Source organism: Cheilinus undulatus, linkage group 19 (genome assembly GCF_018320785.1).
Source record: "Cheilinus undulatus linkage group 19, ASM1832078v1, whole genome shotgun sequence".
NCBI lineage: Eukaryota > Metazoa > Chordata > Actinopteri > Labriformes > Labridae > Cheilinus > Cheilinus undulatus.
In genome coordinates this window covers 12,731,845-12,753,563 of record NC_054883.1, presented here as the reverse complement: position 1 = coordinate 12,753,563, position 21,719 = coordinate 12,731,845, and the positions used below count along the sequence as shown (strand labels likewise).

The window sequence follows — 21,719 nt, the reverse complement described above, 5'->3', positions numbered from 1 at the left end:
CTTTTTGTCACATTTTTCTCCATAACCTACCAGTTGAGAACCACTGATTTAAGCTACAGAACTGGTTTAGGAAAACAGTTAAGCAATTGTTGGAAATGATGAATTGACATTATTTCAACAGCTTGTCACTTTATACTGCAGTGCAAGGATGTCTGCATTTTTGTCACTCACCTTACCCCTCTGTCTGAAGAGGTTTCTTCATGGTGGATCCCTCTGTGGAATGTTAATTGGCAGATCCTCTCGATGTTTATGATGAGGCATAAATAAACAGTGGAAAGCACAGAGTTTCCGTTTCTATGAGTTGGGGGCAAACCCCTGATTTTAAACCATTAGCTTCTACTGATGTGATGTCAGTGCTTCAGTTTATCAGCATGACCTCATGCAGACTTGCAGGCTCCTCCAGATTCCTGTTCCCTTGGGTAATTGTCAACCTGCACAGTGTCATGCCATCTCTTGGGTCGAGTTCAAGGTTAAGGCTGTCTTTGCATTGCTCAGCCAAATTCAGCAAGAAACATGTTAATGCTTTTGAATTCATTGCCCAGCTTATTGGCGTCATGTATTTAGCAGCCTAAATCCCACACACAAGCATGAATCACTTTAACTTTCCACCTCCATAACTCCCTTCTGTTGTTATTTTTCCTCTCAACAGGATTTAAGAGTCAAGCTGGAGCATGAGAGAGAAAAACGGTACGTTGGAACCATCCGTATTGTTGTTTCTGCTCCCCTGTCCAAGTTTTAACTCTTCACTTCGGATCTTTTTTGTTATGCTTTGCCATGCCTGGGATTTTGTGTCTGGTGGGAAATCACTGTTATGCAGCCGGAGTAACATAAAAGAGGGGAAAAATTCCTGCTTTGACATTTAGCGGCGGCCTTGTGTTTCAGACTCGGATGGGCTGTTTGAGAAGGGAACAAAAAAAGAGGGAACATTGAGTGCCAAGTTTGAATTCAGTGTCCAGTCTTCCAGGCACACCCCAAATTAATACTCCATCTTCAGAGATTTTTGTGTGTCCTCCAAATCCTTCACCCTCCAGACTTACTCAAGAGGCGAGGCATGGTTCCACTCACTGTCTGCAGACTGTCTTACAAGCAGTTTTTCCACTAAGGTGCCTCACAATGTTTACTGCATTGAGGCACATTTATGCTGCTGTGTAAATAACATATCTTTTGAACGAGTGAGGCTTTATTTGGTGTGGATCTTCATTTTGTCTGCTGAGGCTTCCTTGTATGGATGCTGTGAGTCCCCCAGGTCCATGTCTTGCCTTTTGGCATTGCATCCTGGGAGAGGTCCAAGTTCACAGACATGCTCTGTCCCCATGAAACACAACAGCTCTTTAAGGAGAGAATGACAAACACAAGAGTGTACTGTTCCAGTGGAAAAATCATCACAGGGAGACTGACCAGAACATACTGGAAGAACTTGCCTTGATTCATCAGAATATGGTCTGGACTCTGGTTCACTGAGGCTTTGATTAGAAAAAGTGAGAAAGAGAAAGGAAACAGCTCCTTCCTCCAGCAGAATACGGTCTCACATTGGGCCTCTTCACTTTTTCACAGCCCTAATTGGCTACTGCTGAGGAAGAGACATGTTTTTCATGTTCCTGTCTCTTTGAGTTTCTGCCTCCCTCTGTTTCTCTGTGTAGCTGCCTTCTTCACGAGCTCCCCTCACACCACACTGCTCTCACTGAACAGACAGCAATTTTTTATTCCTTTTTTTAATTCACTCTGAATTCACTCTTTCTCGTCTCCTTTTTTGTGTTGTGGTTCATTAGATTTTTCAATGTTTATGCTTGTCTGAAGGCTGACCACTTTTATTTTGAACTAGATCTTGCTTTGGAAATCATTAGGATACTGTTGACTTAAAACCTTAAGGGTTAAAAAGTTATATTATACAGTACCATTAACATGCATTTACAGCTCCTCAGATCTGATTTGCTTCTAAGTCATTGGTAAAATAAAACTCTAAAACTGCTGTACTTGTCTATGGTCTTAAAATACTGCTAGCAATTTGTGGGTGAACTTAAGCATAGGGCTCAACCGTGTGGTTCTGGAAGTAAAAATCCTGTTTGTTTTCTCCATAGCAGATTTGATCCTTAACCATATTATCTTATGTGTCCAAATTTGACTTATCACGAGCCACTTTAGTGTGAAATAATGATTTATACTTCCATAAAAGGCAAAAATTTGCAAGATAGCAACTTCATTTAAGAGTTAACAGTTTATTTGCGATCTCAGCCAAAAATACTACAGTACCCACAATCCTTGAGTGTCACAGTGACGTCTCTGTTTGGTGGGGTCTCCTGTTAACATGGAAATGTCTACAGAGCTTGCGAATGATGGCTGTCTACTGTTGATGACGACAATACATGCTGCTGCAGTACGACGCGATAAATGCTTAAACTACAGCATATTAGAACATTATGATTTTAAAAATAAACACTGCAATAAAGATAAGGGAAGTAAAAAAGGTTTGAACACTGTTTTTGCATTGAATCAAATGTTTTAAAGTCAGGAGTGTTCAGGTATCTGTTCAGCTTGGTTCATGCATTAAAAGCATTTTAGTCTGAAATGTCTATGGGAGATTTCAATGGCAAATTTTGCTTGCAGAACCATGGCTGCTGAAAAAGTAGGCATTGTTGAGCTTCTTTTGACAGCTTAAAGCTTGTATAATTTTCTCCAAACTTGGTTAAAGAAAAGATCTTAAAATATGGACTATTGAAGTTAAAATTATCATGGGGTAGATATATGACTCACAACTAAAATTAATTTTGCTCCGTATCTGCAGAAGCGTAGATAGTAGATCAAAGTCAGCTAGTCAGATAAAATAGCTAGTAACTAGCCAGTGATAATATGTTGGTGGTGTGCTTGTTTAACTAACAGCGACACTGAGTAACTTAAACTAATCACCATATGGTGGTATTTTGCCTTGATTTCTTAGGATTAGCGTTAGACATGGAACCAAACCAAATAATATAGCATTTAAGCTAGTTAGCAATACCTGCCAGTAGCCGGGATACTCAAAGCTCTTAGGAAAACATATAAAGCAGACAACGAAGAAAACAATTTTTAAACACTTAATTTAAAAAAATTGCTAGCCCTTCTTGACAACTTTTGATAAAACCAAATAATGTAGCATTTGAGCTAGTTAGCAGCATTTTTCTTTAATGGTGTTTACTTAAATACTCAAAACTTTTAAGGAAAACATACAAAAGGTAGACAATGATGTACAAAACTTTCAAAACTTTATTATAAAAATACTAGGAGGTTTTCTTGGCCCTTCTTTAAAACTTTTGATAAAACCAAATAATATAGCGTTTCAGCTAGTTAGCAACCTTTGTCCTTAATGGTGTTGACTCAAATACTCAAAGCTTTTAAAGGAAAACAGACAAAAACAGAAAATGGTGTACAGATTCTTAAAGAACTTTACTTTAAAAAATCAGAGCTTTTGTGAGCCCTTCTTAAAACTTCTTGAAGTACAAATTCTTTAAGAACTTTGGTTAAAGAAATACTTACTACTTCTTTAAAAAAACAACAATAATATAGCATTTAAGCTAGTTAGCTACCTTTGTCTTTTATGCTGCTGATAAAAATACTCCAGGCTTATAGAAGAACACACAGACAATGATGTACAAATTCTTTAGAACTTACCCTAAAAATTAAGAGCTTTTTTCTGAGACCTCCTTGTTAATGGTTTGCTGATTTACTGATTTGCACAAAACTTAAGCTAGTAGAAAAAGACAATAATACAGAATATGTATTAGTATAAAATAAGTATAAAAATACTACTTAAGAACTTTATGTTTCTATTTAAGATACTACGTTTAAGCCTCTTGAACCTTATTGAAAAGGCCATTGTCTTAGTTGTTGAAGTTTTATCAAATAGAAATAATAGCGTGTTAAGTTGTTAATAACTTTTGTCAAGTGGCCTTGATACTCACAGAAAACAAAAACATCAGAAAATCGATTAAAAAATGATAGAAACCTAAATTTTAAAAAAATTATAGTATTTAATGGTGTAATTATAAAAGTAAGTCTCGTAGAGATTATCAGGAATTTAGTACATTTGGAATCAAATCTAGTTAGCAATTTTTGTTGGTAGCTTAGATAAAAATGCTGAAAGCTTTAAAGGAAAACACACAAAAAACACCCCAAATAACTCAAGAACAGACAAAGCAATAAAATCCACAATGAAATATCTGCTTAAAACCTAGGCACTAGTTGAAAACTGGTTTTCTGTGGTGGTACTAAGCTAGAAACTCTAGTGCTTGATATTAATGCTTAATGCAGCAATTTTTACTGAAAAAATGATAAAATGAGCAAAGTCTGTACTAGTAGCTTTAATGCATAATCTGAAAGCTTAGTATGAAAATTAAAAAAAATGGTATAAAACCTAACATCAGTATGGTTTATCAAAAATATCAGAATACCTTTACTCTTGAGGACATAGAGGTAAAAGTTTTTCGTCTTTCTATATAAAATTGGCTTCACTTTGAGTCGCACAAGTCCAAGCTGCATTCACAGTACTCTTGGTATTGGGAGTCCCTGAGTCAGGATAACCGTGTTGTCCGTCCACAGTGGAATCTAATTGGTCTGTCCTTCTTTTTATTGGCAAGCACTGAAGGCTTTGGGCAGGAAATCGGAGCTGTGTGTCTCTCTCTACCCCCCCTTGGCTCTGCCTCAGGGTCTCCTGCCAGAGAGAGTAAAGGAACAGAGCCAGATTTTTTCCTGTGTATTTGATTGTGATTGTGTCCATGAGAGAAAAAGGGAAAGAGAAAGAGAGAGTGTGCCGGGATGTGTGAAAGTATTCTTTTTACTGTGCAAATCTGTGAGTCCACATGCTCGCACAGAGGAAGGAAGGCCATATCTTTCGGAGCAGCATCCTCAGCCCCCCCCCCCATTCCTCCCCTCTCTTCACATCCCTCCAGCTCTTTATCAGACAAATCATCGGCGAGTATAAACAGAGATGTGGAGCGTTTAGGCTCTGCTGCTGCTCGCCTCTGATCTGCAAGCCTCCCTATTCCCAGAATCCTCTCCTCAAATGAGGGAACCAATGAGCAGTCATTAAGATAGGCAGAGCTTTGGCCTCTGATGAGGAAATGATGGGATGAAAACAAGTCCTTTTATCAGGATACTATAAAGAGATAGTGGGCTGTGGATTCTTCAAAAGCAAAGCGCGAGGGGCAGAAAGAGAAAAGAGAGCAGAGGAAAAATGCCAAAGAGAATCTCTCTCTTTCTCTCTTTATTTTGTCAGGCTGCCTCCTGTATTTTCTCTCTCCCAGTCTGTAAATATCTCTGCATCTTTCACTCTGTCATTCTTTAAAAGAGGAGGGAAAGACACACATCCTGCTGCTTTTGCTGCCGATCCAACCCCCCCCCCCCCCTTCCTCTCAGGAAGTTTCCCATCTGCCTTTGTGCTGGCTTAGTGGAGAGGCCCAGTAGTGTTGAAACAGTGGCTGATGCACACAGTGATTGGGAAGCACACTCATGCATGTAGAGCTTTACAAACACGCACGCCTCAGTATATACACTCGCTGCAAACACTAGTTGATAAGCTGAGAGTATGCACACTCAGTCGTACACGTAGGCATACATAGATGAGATTTCATTTACAATAAACTGGCACTGCTTGTTTTCCCTGCATTGATTAATGCCCCTTTAACTCCAGCATACTCCTCTCTTTGACCTAGCTGACCTGTCCATTTTTCCCTCTTTAACCACGGAATCACAGTCATAAATGGCTTAGAAAATAAGCATCTTGTGTGGTCTTCCAGCCTATATTTACCGTATGTAGGAAAACCGCTAAAGCTGTTGGTGAAAGAAATAAAGCTCTGAGCAGGAGTAACCAGGAGTGCCTAACAGGCGCTAATTTAGCCAAAAACCAACTTCATACTCTGTGAAAGTCTAAATGAGAAACATTACACACAATGCTAGTTTCTATCTATGATTTCTAAACCCCGTTGTGGTTCTTTCCCTCAGAATTATCCCATTCCAGAGGCCGCTCAAGATCAAGGAGCTGCTACAGAAGGTGACTGAGGCCTTCGGGCAGCAGATGGACATGTACTTCATGGAAAAAGAGGTATGCTAACATCTAAAGGACATGCACTGAGATCATTGGCAGGTGTTAAGAATCTACAGAACCTTTCAAAAGTGTACCCCCTTTAACAGTTCTACAGTTCGGTGTTTCAGCTTTTAATTTGAATACTATTACTATTTGATTGACAGAAAGAAGCAGCCCAAAATATCTAAAACAGCCACATAAAAGGGTAGTTTTGTTTTGTCCAGGGTCCAAAGTGTGGCTTTTTTATTCAATTTATCTGAGTGGTTAGAAATTTTCAGGAATGTGGGCCATGATTTCCTATTAGAAAGAGGAGGTGAGACCAGATGAAAACCACTTGTATTGTTAGCAAATTACCTCAGTTGTGAACACTTCCCCTTTTGCTTTGATAGACTCATGGCTGTTGCAGGGTGGCTATAACCACTACGTCATGGCTTGATTTTTGTTTCTGCAAACACGTCAACCAGCCAGAACTTCCAGACTACCTCTTTTGTTGAATCTTGAAAATAGAAACCACGTCTATTTTTTGCCATGAGCTGGAAATTATAAATAAAGATCTATATCTTTCTTGTTTAAGCAGATATGTACGTCCATGTAAGTAGAATACATCACAGGGAAAATGGTTACAGTACATTTTGTGTTTTTGATGTAAAATCCCACTCAACATTTCAATGGAGAAATTCACCTCTTTTGTACAGAATGCTTTTTCAACTCAGCTATACTATGAATCAAGTCATTTTCGGGAGATATATTGAGGTAAAATTTGAAAGAAAGACAGGGCTTTGTCAGCAGGGAGAGGCAGCTGAACACAACACAAAACCTCCTGGTGGGACGCTGTGACGGCGTTGGACAGAAACGCGCTGAAACGCGCCTCAGCTGGTGGCAGCCAACACACAACAGTTCTGAAAAATGTCAGCCTCTCTACACAGCAAAATCGTCAGTGTTAATATATCTCCTATAGTGTTACATTGAACACTTTTCCCAAGTTTATATAAGTCTAACAAGTCCTGAATTAATTACACTGTGGTAAGTGTTTATAGTTTTACTGTGTTACAGTGTAAATGCCTAAATCTCAGTTTTATTTTAAAACAACTATTCATACTTGATTGAGTTTGCTAGTTTTCTCAAGGCTAGAAAATTTTCTTCAGTGAAGAACTGCGGACTATCCTTAAGTTAGCACTACCCATTTCCATTGGTGGAAATTGACTAACTCAGTGGATAACTGAACTCATGGTGCAGAAGCTTCAAAATAACAACAATCCACAAGGAAAATGAGCAAAAGAATCCCAGAAGTGATCAATGTAGAACAGACAACATCTAAACACACCCAAACACATCTAAAACAGATCTAAACACGCTTTGGGAGTAAAAAGCAGCTCTGAAATGTGTAACATTGAAAATCATCACTCCTGTATTTGCTGTGTTGGATGATAAAGTCTTTTACCCCCTCCTGTCAATTAACATGTGGGATGTTTCAATAGCTGTTTTCTTTTTGCATTACACGACTTTTCAGCCTTTCATTTCAACTGTCCCAACTTTTTTGAAAGCTGTTGCAGACGTAAAATTCAAAATGGGCTTGTAGTTTTTCAAAAGCAATGCATTTTTAGATATAATGTTGTCATTCTGCTTCTAAATGAAATCCAGGGTTTCACTGTTTAAAAAAAACACACACCCTGTTTTTATTTACCTTTGCCAACTTTTTAGGAAATGTGGCTGGGTCCCACCCTCTTACTCTAAATCTTTCAAAAACAGTGTCAATCCATTGTATGCAGAGAAATAAAACCCCTTTAAATTTGTAGATAAAAGAGTCACTTTAATCCAAAACTTCACAGTTGAGGAAAACTCACATCCTCTGCCTTAAAAGGATTAAAATATAAAAACAACCACACTACGCAGGCATACATTGATGCTTAAAAGTGGCGCCATCATGGAATAATAGGGTGTTTAAAGGTCATGAGCTGTATGTTTTCTTGTCCTTTTAGCTGCTCCTGCCTGTGAAGACCCAGGAGGATCTGGATCAGGCAGTGCTGACATTAGGCTGCAGCACTGGGACCAACGGGCTGCTCAGGATACTGTTGAAGACACCCAAGAACAACCATGTAAGGCTCTTACTACATAGAAATGGTCATTGGAGAGAATTTGAGATTTAGAAAAACAGTGTGTTGATGTGAGATTTTAGTGCAACTGCTGTACTTACTGAGCAGCATTCTGCCATAAAGAAAATACAACTTGTAGATCGTTGTCAAAGGAACCGTGTTAGGAACAGCTGAAGGCTGTCATCAACTGACAGAGTAAATTCAGCGGTATGAAGTCACCTGACCTTTAGATTTGAAGTCTCTTGCTCCACTGATGAACTCTGTAACATAGAGGAAGTTCTACGTAAATGATGATCTAACTTGACAATGATGTAACCTTATTTCTCCACTTCCTCCTTCTTTTGTATTTTTTCCTCTCTGTAGTACCTACAGGTGAACAGCAGGGACAAACAGAGTGAGATGAAGTCATCACGATCCCTGGGAGATCTGAAGGGCTCCCTGCTCAAGGGCTCAGAGAGGGTGCGCAAACACTCGACAGGTAAGTTTGCACAGTGACAAGCATACAGAAAATGCACGAGTCATTGACTGACACCGAAATCAAAATGATATTAAAGCACTATCAGGATGTTTTTTCTCCTGAGTCATGTCTAAGATGGAAGAAAATCCAAAAACACAGCTACAGCAAAAACCTGCTGATCTAAAAGGTTTCTTTTCCACCTGCCAGGGCCTCAAGGGTGGGCTGTCAGTATAGATTTACAACACAGAGTGATGCCGCTGCTGTAAGAATGTTAATGACAAGACAAGGGACATGCTTTGTCAGAATGGAAAAATGCAAATTGAAGGTGGAAGTGACAACTTGAACAGCCAGTGAGATGTCCGGTCAAAGCAAGGACGAGTTTCTGCGCCCATACCAAGCAGCTACCCGTCTGCATCGTCACCTTGATAAGTTAGCTGTTAGATCTTTGAATCTGGCAAAGTTAAGCTAAAAGTGCGAGTCATGGATGTGGAAGGCACAATAGGACAAATGCTTAATTTTTGTCTCTGGCCAGGGGTAGGATGAGAAGATACTTAGTATTTATCACTTTGTAGACGTTAGCCAGGCTAGCATGAAGACAGCAACCAAAGGAAACAGTGAGCCTTACTTTGTCCATCATATGCATCAGAAACATTTTAAAAATTTATTTTCTTATCCCATGTGTTTAAGCTAAAACAAAAACTAAATTAAGCTTTAAGAAAGGTAAAATTTGAAGGCACTTGAACAAAACAAAAACAAAAGGCAAATTACTTGCCTTGGGAGTTGCTGTTAGGCTAGATTTTCCCTGCTCTTGGATGATCTGGATAATTAGTTTGGCTAATTCCCTTCTTGAATGTTCAAGCACAATTAAGCTTAGGCTACTTTTTCTCCTGAGAATCAAAAATGCTAGATTCTTACTACCAAAATATATGTATGTATGTTTTTTTGTTTTATCTTGGTCTAATATCAGCAGTTGTTAGCTTAGCTAGCATAAATCCTTGAAATGGACAAAAATCTTGGCTTTGACAAACAACAAACAAATAATCTAGCTAGTTTGGCCAATTTTCAAAACCCTACATAACATTTTGACAGATAAAAGCAGGTGTTAGCTCTTATTTATTGTGATTGGATAAAATGACTAGACACCGCAGTTAAGTCCAGTTCTGTTGATCTTCGTAGCTTGTTTGGCATTAAGGTTTATTTAGTTCTGAAGACCTTGGTAGGCTAGCTTTGCCCCTGTATTTCGGGGTATCTGGACTGCTAGCTTAGCTACCAGTAGTCTTGAATGTTAAAGCAGTGTTTAGTTTAAGCTACTTTTCCCCTTAGAGTTTAATAGAAAAGATTTTCTCTACCCTAATACTTTTTTTTTATCATGGCATAATGTCAGCATTTGTTAGTTTTGCCAGCACAAAGTCTTGAAATGGTAAAAAAAATGTGCCTGGATTTGACAAAGAACAACAAAATAAGCTAGCTTGTTTAGGTGATTGGCAAATAACCTACAACGCATTTTTACAGATATAAGCAGGTGTCGGTATCTTGTATTTTGCTGAGATAAGTTGGCCAGATACCACAGCAAAGCACAGTTTAGCTCTGGAGTTGCTGGTGAGCTAGCTTTGCCCTGTCTTTAGGTATCTGAATGGCTAGCTTAGCTGCTTCCTGTTGATGTTCATGTTGATGCAGAGTTTAGTCTCAGCTACTTTTTCCTCAGACAGTTAAATAAAGTGATTCTTTCTACCATTTTTAACATATTTATACATATCATGACCTAATATCAGAATTTTTTTAGCTTAGCTTGTCTTTACAAGTCTGAAATGAATGAAAAAAAAATCCAGCTTGGCTTTGTCAAAGAACAACTGAATAAGCTAGCTAGTTAAGCTAATTGGCAAAAGCCTACATAACATTTCTACTGATATATACTGATAGATTTATTTTGCCTAGATAAGGTGACTAGATACCATGGAAAAGTCCAGTTGTTTCAACCCTGATGACTTGTTTGGTAGCATAGCATTAGGGTTTATTTAACCCTAGTTGCTAGTAGGCTAGCAGGCTAGCTTTGCCCCTGTTTTTCCAGCAGCTGGAAGGTTAGCTTGGCTAGCTCCCTTCTTTAATGTACAAGCACAGCTTGGCGTGAGCCACATTTGTGCTGAGAGCGGGTTAAGATTCTTATCATCCAGTTTTTTTTAATATTGCCTAAAATCAACAGATGCTACTTAAGCTAATGTAAAAGCTTTTATTGGACAACAAGAGCAGCCTGCCTCTATCAAAGAGTAGCCAAATAAGATTGCTTGTTTAGCAAGCAATTTAGATATACATTTAACACTTTCAATACTGTTAGTGTTTGTTAATATCTCTTATTGCTAAGATAACTAGATGTCACGGTAAACTCCAATTCTGTCAACCTCCCTTTGTTGGATAGCATAGCATGAAAGTTTATTTTGTCCTGGAACTGCTGGTAGGCTAGTTTTGTCCCTGTTCTTCTAGTATCTGGATGGCTAGCTTAGCTAATTTGCTTTTCTTAAAAGATTAATCCTTAAATACTTATGCACAATTTCACAAAACCTTCTTGTTGAGAGTTTGGTAAGAAATGTTCTTAACCACATCTTAAACATCTGTTTGATTACCTACATACATAGAGAGTGGCCATTGGTTTAGCCAGTATAGAGACTGGAAATTCATAAAAAGGCTAGCTCTTCTTGCCAAAAAGTAACGGAATATGCCAGCTAGCATAGCTAATTTGCTAATATAATCTATAGCTTCAACATTTTCCCAGGTTAAGAGTTGTATTAGTCTCTCAAATATCTCATCTCTAGCCAAGAAGCAAACATGGCAAACTTTTCTTTTATGACACTCAAAGGCCCTTTTTTCTCTCATGTCATGCTCTTTGACCAGATAACACGTTAAAGTCCGGCCCTGTGGTCCCCCCTACCTTGTTTGGTAACACAGTGTGAAGGTTTATTGTGCTCTGTGTAATACTGAGCTCTTCCCTGTCTCCCATGTCTGACTCTTTTCACTTCTCTTATATCATTTCTGTCTGTCCGGAAAGGTCAATGTTTCAGTCATCCCTCAGCTCCAGACTAATGCAGAAACGACCAGTGCTCACCACCTCTGTGTCCCATTTGCATTTCCACATAGCAGCTGAAGCTCTTTATGATAGCTGTCAGCGCTGATCTGCCTCACATAGCCGTAATAACATCAGCGCTGTCACCGTCCCGGGTCTTATAAATTGTATAGAATCACCCACCTCACTCTCTCCCTCCGGATTTCCCCGCCAGTCAGAGAGGCTGTGAGACAGAAGAGGGAGTGGTGGCAGATGAGAGGTGACAGGAGAGCAGTCACAGTGGATGGCTGAGTGAAGATGTGATGTGAGCCCGGGTACCATGATGACACATGGCATCAGCAGGGCGAGGGGAGGGTGAAGAGAGAGGGAGAAAGATACCAAACTGTTCAGAAAAAGAAGTTTCTGTTAGAAGCTGTTTACACTGATTTTCAGTCATTTTTGGCACCTTTTGGCCTGTGTGCATTTTTTCAGTATTCAGCCAGTGACAGTCAGACTTTCAGCTCTCGCTGTGTCAAGGACGAGCGTTAAGTCACCGCTGCTGCTCAGGGGAGCATTTGTCACAGTAATTGAGGTTAGAGGTGGCAGCAATGTGGTTGAGTAAATCATTTCTTGTAGTCCTGGCACAGTTGAACTTGTACCCATGAATAACACTATGACACTTTTTTCTCCCCCTTTGGCCTCTTGTTTTCCTCTCTTCATTATCTTGCCATCCTACTCCCTTCATTTCTCCTTCTTAATTCTCTAATTTTACACTCGTCCTTCTTTGTTTGCACCAAACTCTTCATTCCCTTGATGATCTCTCTCCTCCTTGTTCTGTCTGCTCCCTCCACTCTTTTTCAAACATTCATAGGTTCCTTGCACACAGGTCGGACGTCCCCGCCCCCTGGTAGTGTCCCTGAGGAGCAGCAGCAGATTGCCCGCCAGGGCTCTTACACCAGCATCCACAGTGAAGGGGAGTTTATCCCAGAGACCCAGGACCAAAATGTAAGAGGATAAATCGTTGTCATCAATATCATATCATTTTAACTATGTGAACACCCATAGGTGTGGTTTATTGTACAATCTGCATCATTATTTTAAATACTGGTTAAAATTTGCATAACTATCCATTCTTGGCTGCTATATTAATATGATATAAGTTAGATGGCCCTAGTATATGAATAGTGTAGCTACAACACTCTAACTTGGCTCATTTTTTAATATTTGTCTAGCAACTTCAGTATACACAGAAAAATTCACATCGAGGTGTATTTGCTCATCATTTTAATCCTTATTTTAAGAGAGAAGTGTTATAGGGCTGCTGATTAGAAATTAGAGAATTTAGTTCATATCAAGGCTTTTTACTGGAAGAGTTATTTATTTTTAACTGTTAAAACTGTTAAAACTTTAAGATACTTTTCATTTTGCTATTGGGGAGACACTTTCATACATTTCACATTTATTTTTGCAATCTGTGGACAGAGTATGAATTCAGGGTGAGGGAGTGGAGAATGACATGCCAATGACATTCCCCAGATTTTCCCGGGGTTTACGGAATTACCCCCAGGCAGCGTTTGCTGGCTTGTTTGCGCAAACACAGCGAGCAGAGCGTGCGCCTATGCAGGCAAGTCAATAAATCCTATGACTAAATGCTTCAGTCTAAAGAAGAAACCACATCGATTAGAGGGGTGCTGGAAGAGATTTCTAGTTGAAGCATTTTAGTTTTGTTTAGTTTATTTCATCTATCAAGGGAGAGTGTGCAATGACATAGACCATTCATACACAGTAAATAAAAAAATGGTTGCCCCGTGCAAGCAAGCCACTAATTTTCATCTGTAGTCCCATGCAGCAAGGAAAACACCTGAGAAGACCATGGCTGACAAGACAAAAAACATAGCATACATTGATCATTATAGAGAATAAGAAATAAATCCTACTCAGTACAAACTATTTAAAAGTAAAACAGTTGTTTAAAATTTTCACAGGTGTATTTTAAATAGATGGATTGGTTCCAGATGCTGAGAATTAACACACTCGATAAACAAAACAAAAGATAATCCCTATTCTATGAGATATAAGAAGTTCAAAGCGTTGTCATAAAGAGACCAGCAGCAATATAGAAATACAGGAAGGCAATAGTTATAGCATGACCAAGACACAACAGCAACATTATGTAGCACCTAAAATGAACAATTAGATAAAAAAGTAACCAAAATTCATCAAAAGCATTATAAGTTGCCAAGCTTCTTTTCACACCTTACAGGTAGGAGTTACATGGGGATCAAATGATCCTCCATCTCCTTTTTTCCTCTCTCTTTGCGTAATAGCTCCTATGCTCTTTGATCTTGCATCAGTAAGAGGAAATATGAAAATAATAATCCACAACTATTATCCTACAGTATCTAAGAATTTGGGCTTTTAAAGAGATAAAGATGGGCCCTAAATATGTTAATTTCCACGTCAAACAACATTGGTGAGCTCCGTCCTGCCATGAGTCCGCTTTACTGAAAGCTTATAACAAGTTACAGACTACTTTAAAGCATAAAATAACCAATCGATCAGCTTCATCTACATTTCACATAAAAAGGGGTTAAGATAGGTTTAAATGTTTCTAAAAACCATTGATGGTTTAATTGTGCTTGAATTTGCTGCTGCAGCACGCTGCACCTTTGGTTAATAATAGCCTAAACGTAATCATTTCTTATCACTGATCTATACCCAGAAAGAAGAAATATTGTAATGTTTTGAAACCCACATTGCGTGGATCACATTACAGCTAGCTGTGCATGTTTAACAGTTTAACTTCAGCGGAACACGGTGGAAGGCCATGGCACCTAAGTATATATGTGCAGGTATAAATGTGCACATTAGTGTGGGTATCATAACAATTTCATTTCAACAATAACAATTTCAACATCAATACAATGTGATATGATGCTAGATAAAAATAAAGAAAACTTTGACCGCAACAAACAAGACCAGAGGATAGTTTATGACAGGAAAGTACAAGATACAAAATATGATACAAGACTAGGGTATGAAATGATACGATACGATGTTGTGCAATACGATGTTATACAATATGATGATATACAATTTGATACGATGTTATACGATACGATACCATGTGATACGATACGATACAAGGTGAACTGATGTGACATTATACAATAAATATGGTACAACTGGATATGATACAAGGTAAGAGGCTCTTCCACTGCATGTCATCTCTCCCCTCTCTCATCCCTGTTTCTGGCTTTATCCATTGTCCTATCTCTCTCAAATTAAGGCAATAAAGCCCCAAAATATATCTTTAAAAAAAGAAACAAATAGTAGTACATGTATAAACATTGATGCAGATGCAACATTACCATTTTCACAATACCCGCACTAATACACTCAATGTTAGTATGAGAGAAAAGGATAACAAACACAGTCTGAAGAGTCCTGTTGATTAAAATTAGATTTTCAAAAATTGTGGTCATAAAAGAAGTCATTTTTAACATTGTATGGTCTTAAATTTTAGATGGCACTGACTGATGACTTAGGCATGTCTGAATCTCTTATCTGTGGTTTTGAGCTGTTCTTTTTTGTGGATTTGCTTAGTCAAGACATTAATGGCAGGATATTACATTTAATTTAAAAACTGCCAAAAAGAGAGGACAGGAGAAGTAGATGCGGCAATGCAAGTTCTTGGAAATTTGACTTCAAAATGAAAAGAAATGCAGAAAATGATTAGCAGGTGCAAACAGCCATGATAAGGCAATTGCAAGATATGTAAAAAGTAGAGCAGAAATGTCATTTATTTTTCTTTGATTCTTAATAGGGTCTAAAAAATTACATTAGATTTTAAATAGCATGTAGCAAACTTGTTTATAAAATGTTATTCAAAGTTTTGATTGGTGTGCTCAAAATCATTTTTTCTTAACCATTTCAGGCTGTAGCTGTTCTGAAAGTGAGTTTTATGTTCAAATTTGAACTAATATTGGTCTACTGGCATCTTTTTTAGGAGACATGCAGCAGCCATAGACTGCAGTTATTAATGCCTCTCCATCTGCACTGCTTTCTAACTCTTCCACATGACTGCATACTCAGTCAAGCCTCTGTGTTATTACATTTGTCAGATGCTGGATCCATTTGGGAGTGCAGACAACTCACTGTCAAGCAGCTGTCAATCAATTGATCAAGCACTGGACAGGTGAGTCACTATACTTTGTGATTTATGACCCCTGTCTGTGTGGATTTATTTTCATGATGTGCACATTCATATTACAAACTGGAATTATTTATATCTAGTTCTTTATACATTGCTCACAAAAACTGGAACACAGAACCTGACAAAGCTCTTGGTTAAATACTTTAAAAAGTATCTAAGCCTGGAAGTGATCCCTGAACCTCCCTGTAATATCGCTGATTTAGGAAAAAAAAAAAATGGAATCAGGTCACTTTGCTGTTGCCATGGCTCCTATCTGGACACCTGGATTCCTCTGTTATCACAAGGCAGGCTAACAGAGACCGAGTGGGAGACGAAAAAGTGTGAGCAAGAACACGCTGCACGAGAGGAAAAGAACGAAGCCAGCAAATGAAAAGTGGTGAAAGAGTGAGAGTGAAATGGAAGTGAGTGGGGGGTGGAGAGAGAAAAGACTGAATGTGATTCATAGGGAGAAAGAAAAGTTAGAGAGAGAGAGAGGACGGAAACAGCTCTACCTGCACGAGGCTTATCTGGGCTCCAGCCTGCAGAACAATGGCAGGAAACGAGTGCATGGAACTTTTTCCCTCTGAGCGGGCATGCGTGCCCCTTATCCAGGGTCTCGTGGCCCCGCGCCGCCCTGCGGTCAGCAGAGACGTCACTCTAGTGGGCTGGCGTGGCTAGGTTGCCTTACAGACAGCCGGGGGGGTTTATAAGGCGACAGTTTATGATAGAAAGCTTATTCTGCAATTTAAATCCACTAAAGTCATACTCTTGTTGCTGTTACACAGAGGTCAAACATCCAGCTTCGACACTACTAACTGTATTTTATATGAACTATAAATCTCCTTTTGTTGTACAAACCGTATTACAAAAAAGTAAGGGTGCTGTGTAAACCATTTGCAAGTCTAAAAAACCCATATTTTTTAGATGTGTTGCTGCAAACAACTTCAAAGTGATCAAATATTTTTCAAGACATGGTCAAATGTCTCAGTTTCAACATCTAATATGTTCCTTATGCTCTATCCTGAATAAAATATGGGTTTATGAGATATAGAAATCATTGCATTCTGTTTTTATACACATTTTACACAGTTCACAACCTTTTTGAAATTGCCCTCCATCCACAGAAGATGCTGACATGTTGGCGATGCAGTTTGGAGCTAAGACATGCACAAGGGGACCTGGCTGGTGACAGAATTGATGCCATACCCTTTCCCCTAACTAAAGCATTTGATTGATATTTGATATTTGATTTGAAATCAATAAAATGTCAAAGACGCCTCTGGTCGGTGCTGTCTACTCCAGCACAGATCTCTGAATGGCTAAGCAGACACTCATGTTTGTAGATAGTTCAGAGACAGTATTTTCAATCTCTGTTAGTTTTCTAACGGTTTTGTTAGTTTTCTTCTGTTACCTTTACTCCTCTATTCTCCACTCAGTTCACAACAACTACTTATAAGTTTGTTTGAATAGTATGAAGGATTTGTATACAGTAAACTTACTTAGACTTTGGCAAGGATGGAAGAGGTGAGCTTCAGCACAATACAAGTGCTTGTGCACGTCCACAAGCACAGGTTTGCACCATGGCAATGATGTATAATCGATACAACCGTTCTTCTCCACAATTATTTTCAACATTGGCAGAATATTAGAAACCAAAACAACTCAAAATAAGCAAAAAGTAGAGTTACTGTCCACTTCTCCACTTTGCTGACTCTGTGATACTTCACATCTTTAAACCTGTGTGTGTCATAGCTGGATGATGACTTATCCATGCCCAAGCCCTGTTGTGTTTGAAGTAATGTGATTGCAGGCCCATTGGGGACTTGGGGGGGACTGGGGGCAAGTGTTCTTCAGCATGTTACTGGGCAATTGGGCCATCACTGTACACTTCTTTTTAAGGTTCTGGAAAATTACAAGATCTATTTTCAACCTTTCCCTCTTCGTTCTCTTTTTATTCCAGTCCTCCTTTCTCGCAGAACAACCGAGACAATAATTACCTGAACCTCAACTATGAATACAAAGGTAAGACAGGAGGAATATGCAGCAGGTCTAAGGCTTCATTTCCACACACATGGTAACACAGGCAAGTCAACAGGAAGGCCATATGGGAATCTCTGTGATATCTGGATTTTGGAGAGACAATACAGCAGTGTGCAAGCTGCTAACTAGCTAAAAGGCTACAACGAGTCACATTTATCAGTTTTATATGAAATACTACCAGATTTCTCACTTTGATATGAAATATAGACTGTTTTAATCAGTTGATGTAAATGCAGTCTGATCATCTTGGCAGTTTCAAATAAATGTATATAATGAAGTAATAAAGTTACAGGGCATGATTAGATTAAAAAAGGTTAGTTAACAAACCAATGAACATTTGATGGCTAAATGAGTTAGCTTAGTTTGTTTGGCCACTCAAATGTCTTTTTAAAGGTCACATATTATGCAAAATACACTTTTTCAGGCTTTTCTAGCAAAAGCATGTGGCCCTGGTCTGTCCACAATTCCCACAAGAGTCAGAAACCCCCCACCTTCTCCACCTTTCAGAAAATATGTGCTGAATCAAGCCATTCTCAGATTTTCCCCTCATGATGTCATGTGGGCAGTTAGTACCACCCCCAGGTCTGGTTGGCCCTGCTCGCTTGGAAGACATTTCTACCCTCCTCTCCTGATCCACATCCATAATGTCAAAATTCATTTCCTGAGATGGGTAGAATCAGGGGCAGAGTCAGACAATTCATTAACATCTAAAGACACATACACAGAAACAACTTGTTTCTGTGTCAACAGAGTGTTTTTAGACATACAAAAATCCAATATCGGAGTGTTTTTTTCAGAAACAGACTTCACAGGCATGTTTTGGGGATCTCTGAGACCAATATAAACTTGTTTCTACACTAATTTCTCACAGTATTAGTCCTGTTTGTCTTGGCTATTCTCCTGGCACATTCTCCAAACCACTGAATTGCAACAAAAGAGACAAGATTATCCTCCTCCCTTGGCCACAGGTAGTTTCTACCAGGTTTCTATCCATCCATTAAGATGACGCCATAGTCTGTATATTTACAGATGTATGGATTTTTTTTCCAGATATATGGCCATCAGTCACATATGTAACTGGAGACATTAAAGACATAGTGAAGCCTCGCCACAAATTTGTACATTGCTTTGGCAATTAAACTGAAGATGTTCCCCATGCTAATAAAGCCAATTGAATTTGATTTAATTGAAACTGTGCAGTATTTTTGAAGTGGGGTCTTGTTAGGTCCTTGTCAACAGTGTAAACCACCACAGGAGATGCCAAATCTGGAAGATGTGTGTGAGCGGAGTTCCCAACATGGCCATGGACAGAATGTTTAGATGTGTTTTATACGTGTTTAGTTGTGTTTGGATGCTGCCTGTTGTACAGTGATCCCTGCTAGGGTTCTTTTATACATGTTTTTAGTGGATTGTTGTTTTTGATGTGAGGCACATTTGCCCCATGAGTGAAGTTATCAACTGAGTTAGAGTTCACACTTTTGTCATATTGTAAAATAATATATATATAGACTATTTTGATTTGTTAAATGTTATCCTATATAAGTTTAATTAATACTTTAAATCTTGCTTTGTATTTTGCTTTGTGATTTAGGTGTGACTTTGCCTGGGCAACCCGATTGGAGCTCTATTATCTTGTTGTTCTTGCAAACAAACAAAGAATCCCTAAACCTACCCCTATAGTAAACTTTGGATTAAATATTTTTTATTTTTACTTGAGTAGATTTATATACAACTACTTTTACTTCTACTCATGTAAATTTTAACCAGAGTAACTGTGCTACTACTTGAGTACAATAGCTGTGTACTTTTTCCACCTCTGCTGGCCTGGCTCTCCTTAAAAGAGCCACGCTGACTGGCGTCTCCTGTGGCTCATACACTTACTATTGACACGTATCTAATACAGTCCCTCTTCATAAGCACGGGACTATCCCTTTAACCCTCAAATCAAACCATTTAAATAGAAATGAAGGGTTATGTATTATTATATAAGGATGTTTTTACTCTTTCCTTTTGGTTCTTTGGTAATTAACGACACATAAATAGATTCACAGAAGAACTTAAACTCTGTTCAAGTAGCTCCTGATAAGCTAAAATGTCTCCCTGTAAAAATGCCCTTAGGGGGATGATATTATTAGATGGGAGTAAATACTTAAGATGAGAAATGGGTGTTTGGGAAGATATTTAATATTTTGGTTGTGTTTTTATGTCTCAGGAGGTGATGTAGGAGTATGATTGCATCATAGCTCTTCCTGCTTTATCTACCTCACACGGTCCTTTGTCCACTCAGTCCTTCTTTCCTCTTTGTCTACATTTTTTCCCCTTGTAGATGTTGTTTCTTTCCTGTCTTTTATGGTAATTTCCCTGTCCTTGATGCCACCCCCCTTGCTCGTCTCAGCCCTGTCCCTCGGCTCCTGGTCTGTCCCTTTTCCTTCAGAACGCTGATCAATTGGAGCAGGATGACAGATAACGCCAAACCAATCCTCATAAACAGAAGAAAAACAGCAATCTGGTTGATTCTTTTCTCCTTGCACCCACCTCCGGGGCTGTAAATCCAAAAGGAGTGCGTGAGCCTCATATAGCTGCAGCCATAAATGCTTGCTTGCACGTGCACTTGCATGCATGCACACAGACTCCCCCTTTGCCCAGATGTAAAAGCTGTGTGGCCCTTCCTGCTGAGGGCTACAGTATTTGTTTACCATTCCCTGTGAGTAGATTTTTCCTCTCCATCCCCGCACTGCCAAACACAAAAAATAACTCCCGTCTCCATGGGATACAGCCACAAAAAAACAGCGCGAGGGGAGGCAGTCATCTGACAGAACAGCTGCTTTCAATTGCGAGTGGCTCCACTTGCTCTCTATTCAGAGTAAGAGAGAGAGAGTGTCAGCGCTTGCCTGCGTCAGCAGTGCTCCCCACCTGCCTTTAGTTACTGCTCCACTGGGTTTCAGAGCTAAAAGGCTAAGCTAACACACATGAGCTGTTCTCAGTTTTTTCTCTCGGCTGTAGCCAGGCGATACAACAGCTCTGTTCAGCGTGTGAAAAGCTGTCTTCCATCCCGCTGCTTTGATTAAGCATGCCAAAGAGAGCACAAAAATCGAAGCGTCTGTCAGATGTGATCAGATAAAACTCCTCTCCTAACCATGTTTGTGTTTTTGACAAGCTCCAAGCAATTTAATCCTCATTATTCAACTTTAATCAAAACTGTGGAACATAATCACATCGAAATTTATGAGTTACTCATTAACTTTCTAATTAACAGCTCTGCTTTTTGCTTCCTCTTCAGGTCGACATGGAAAAGGAGGGACTTTCCCTCGCCAGTTCCAGTTGCCCAATCGCAGCAAGGATTATGGAGACCGTAAGAAACCGGCTTTACTAGAGCTAAAACAACAACACATTTACTGCCCAGATTAAAAAGATTATGTTACTATGAGTGCGGGACAACACAGACTCATTCACACGCCTCCTCAAGCCTCTCCCACTTTTTTAATCCACATATGTCAAACTCAAAACCTGGGGGCCAAAACTGGCCTGGCACATCATTTTATGTAGCCCTCTAGAGCTTTCAACGAACATGACTTTCTCACAAGATAATTCCAAGGCACTGAGTTAATATTAACTAAATGCTCTGCAGGCTATTTTGCATGCATTGTGAGACATGTAGTTTATCAATGGCCTACTAACTTTTTTACTTTTGTCAATGACGGTATTATCATTTTTCCTCCATAAACTCAGCAGATGAAACAAAAACAAATTATACATCGAAGAATACATGTATGATTGGAGCACATTTATATGTTGCATCATTGTCCTGCCCTTCTCAACTATAGCCAGATAGTTACTGATGTAAT

General features: G+C 39.1%; 1 protein-coding gene across 1 annotated transcript in view; it reads left to right on the top strand.

Annotated features, from left to right (window-relative positions):
* map3k22 (mitogen-activated protein kinase kinase kinase 22) overlaps positions 1-21,719 on the top strand; it is a 70,713-nt gene that overhangs the window by 31,286 nt on the left and 17,708 nt on the right. Inside the window, exons 5-12 of the mRNA XM_041814089.1 lie at positions 650-687; positions 5,974-6,073; positions 8,035-8,151; positions 8,512-8,626; positions 12,511-12,644; positions 15,764-15,837; positions 17,795-17,856; positions 21,155-21,226. Of these exons, the coding sequence (XP_041670023.1) occupies positions 650-687; positions 5,974-6,073; positions 8,035-8,151; positions 8,512-8,626; positions 12,511-12,644; positions 15,764-15,837; positions 17,795-17,856; positions 21,155-21,226 (712 nt within the window). The remainder of the gene's footprint in view (positions 1-649; positions 688-5,973; positions 6,074-8,034; positions 8,152-8,511; positions 8,627-12,510; positions 12,645-15,763; positions 15,838-17,794; positions 17,857-21,154; positions 21,227-21,719) is intronic.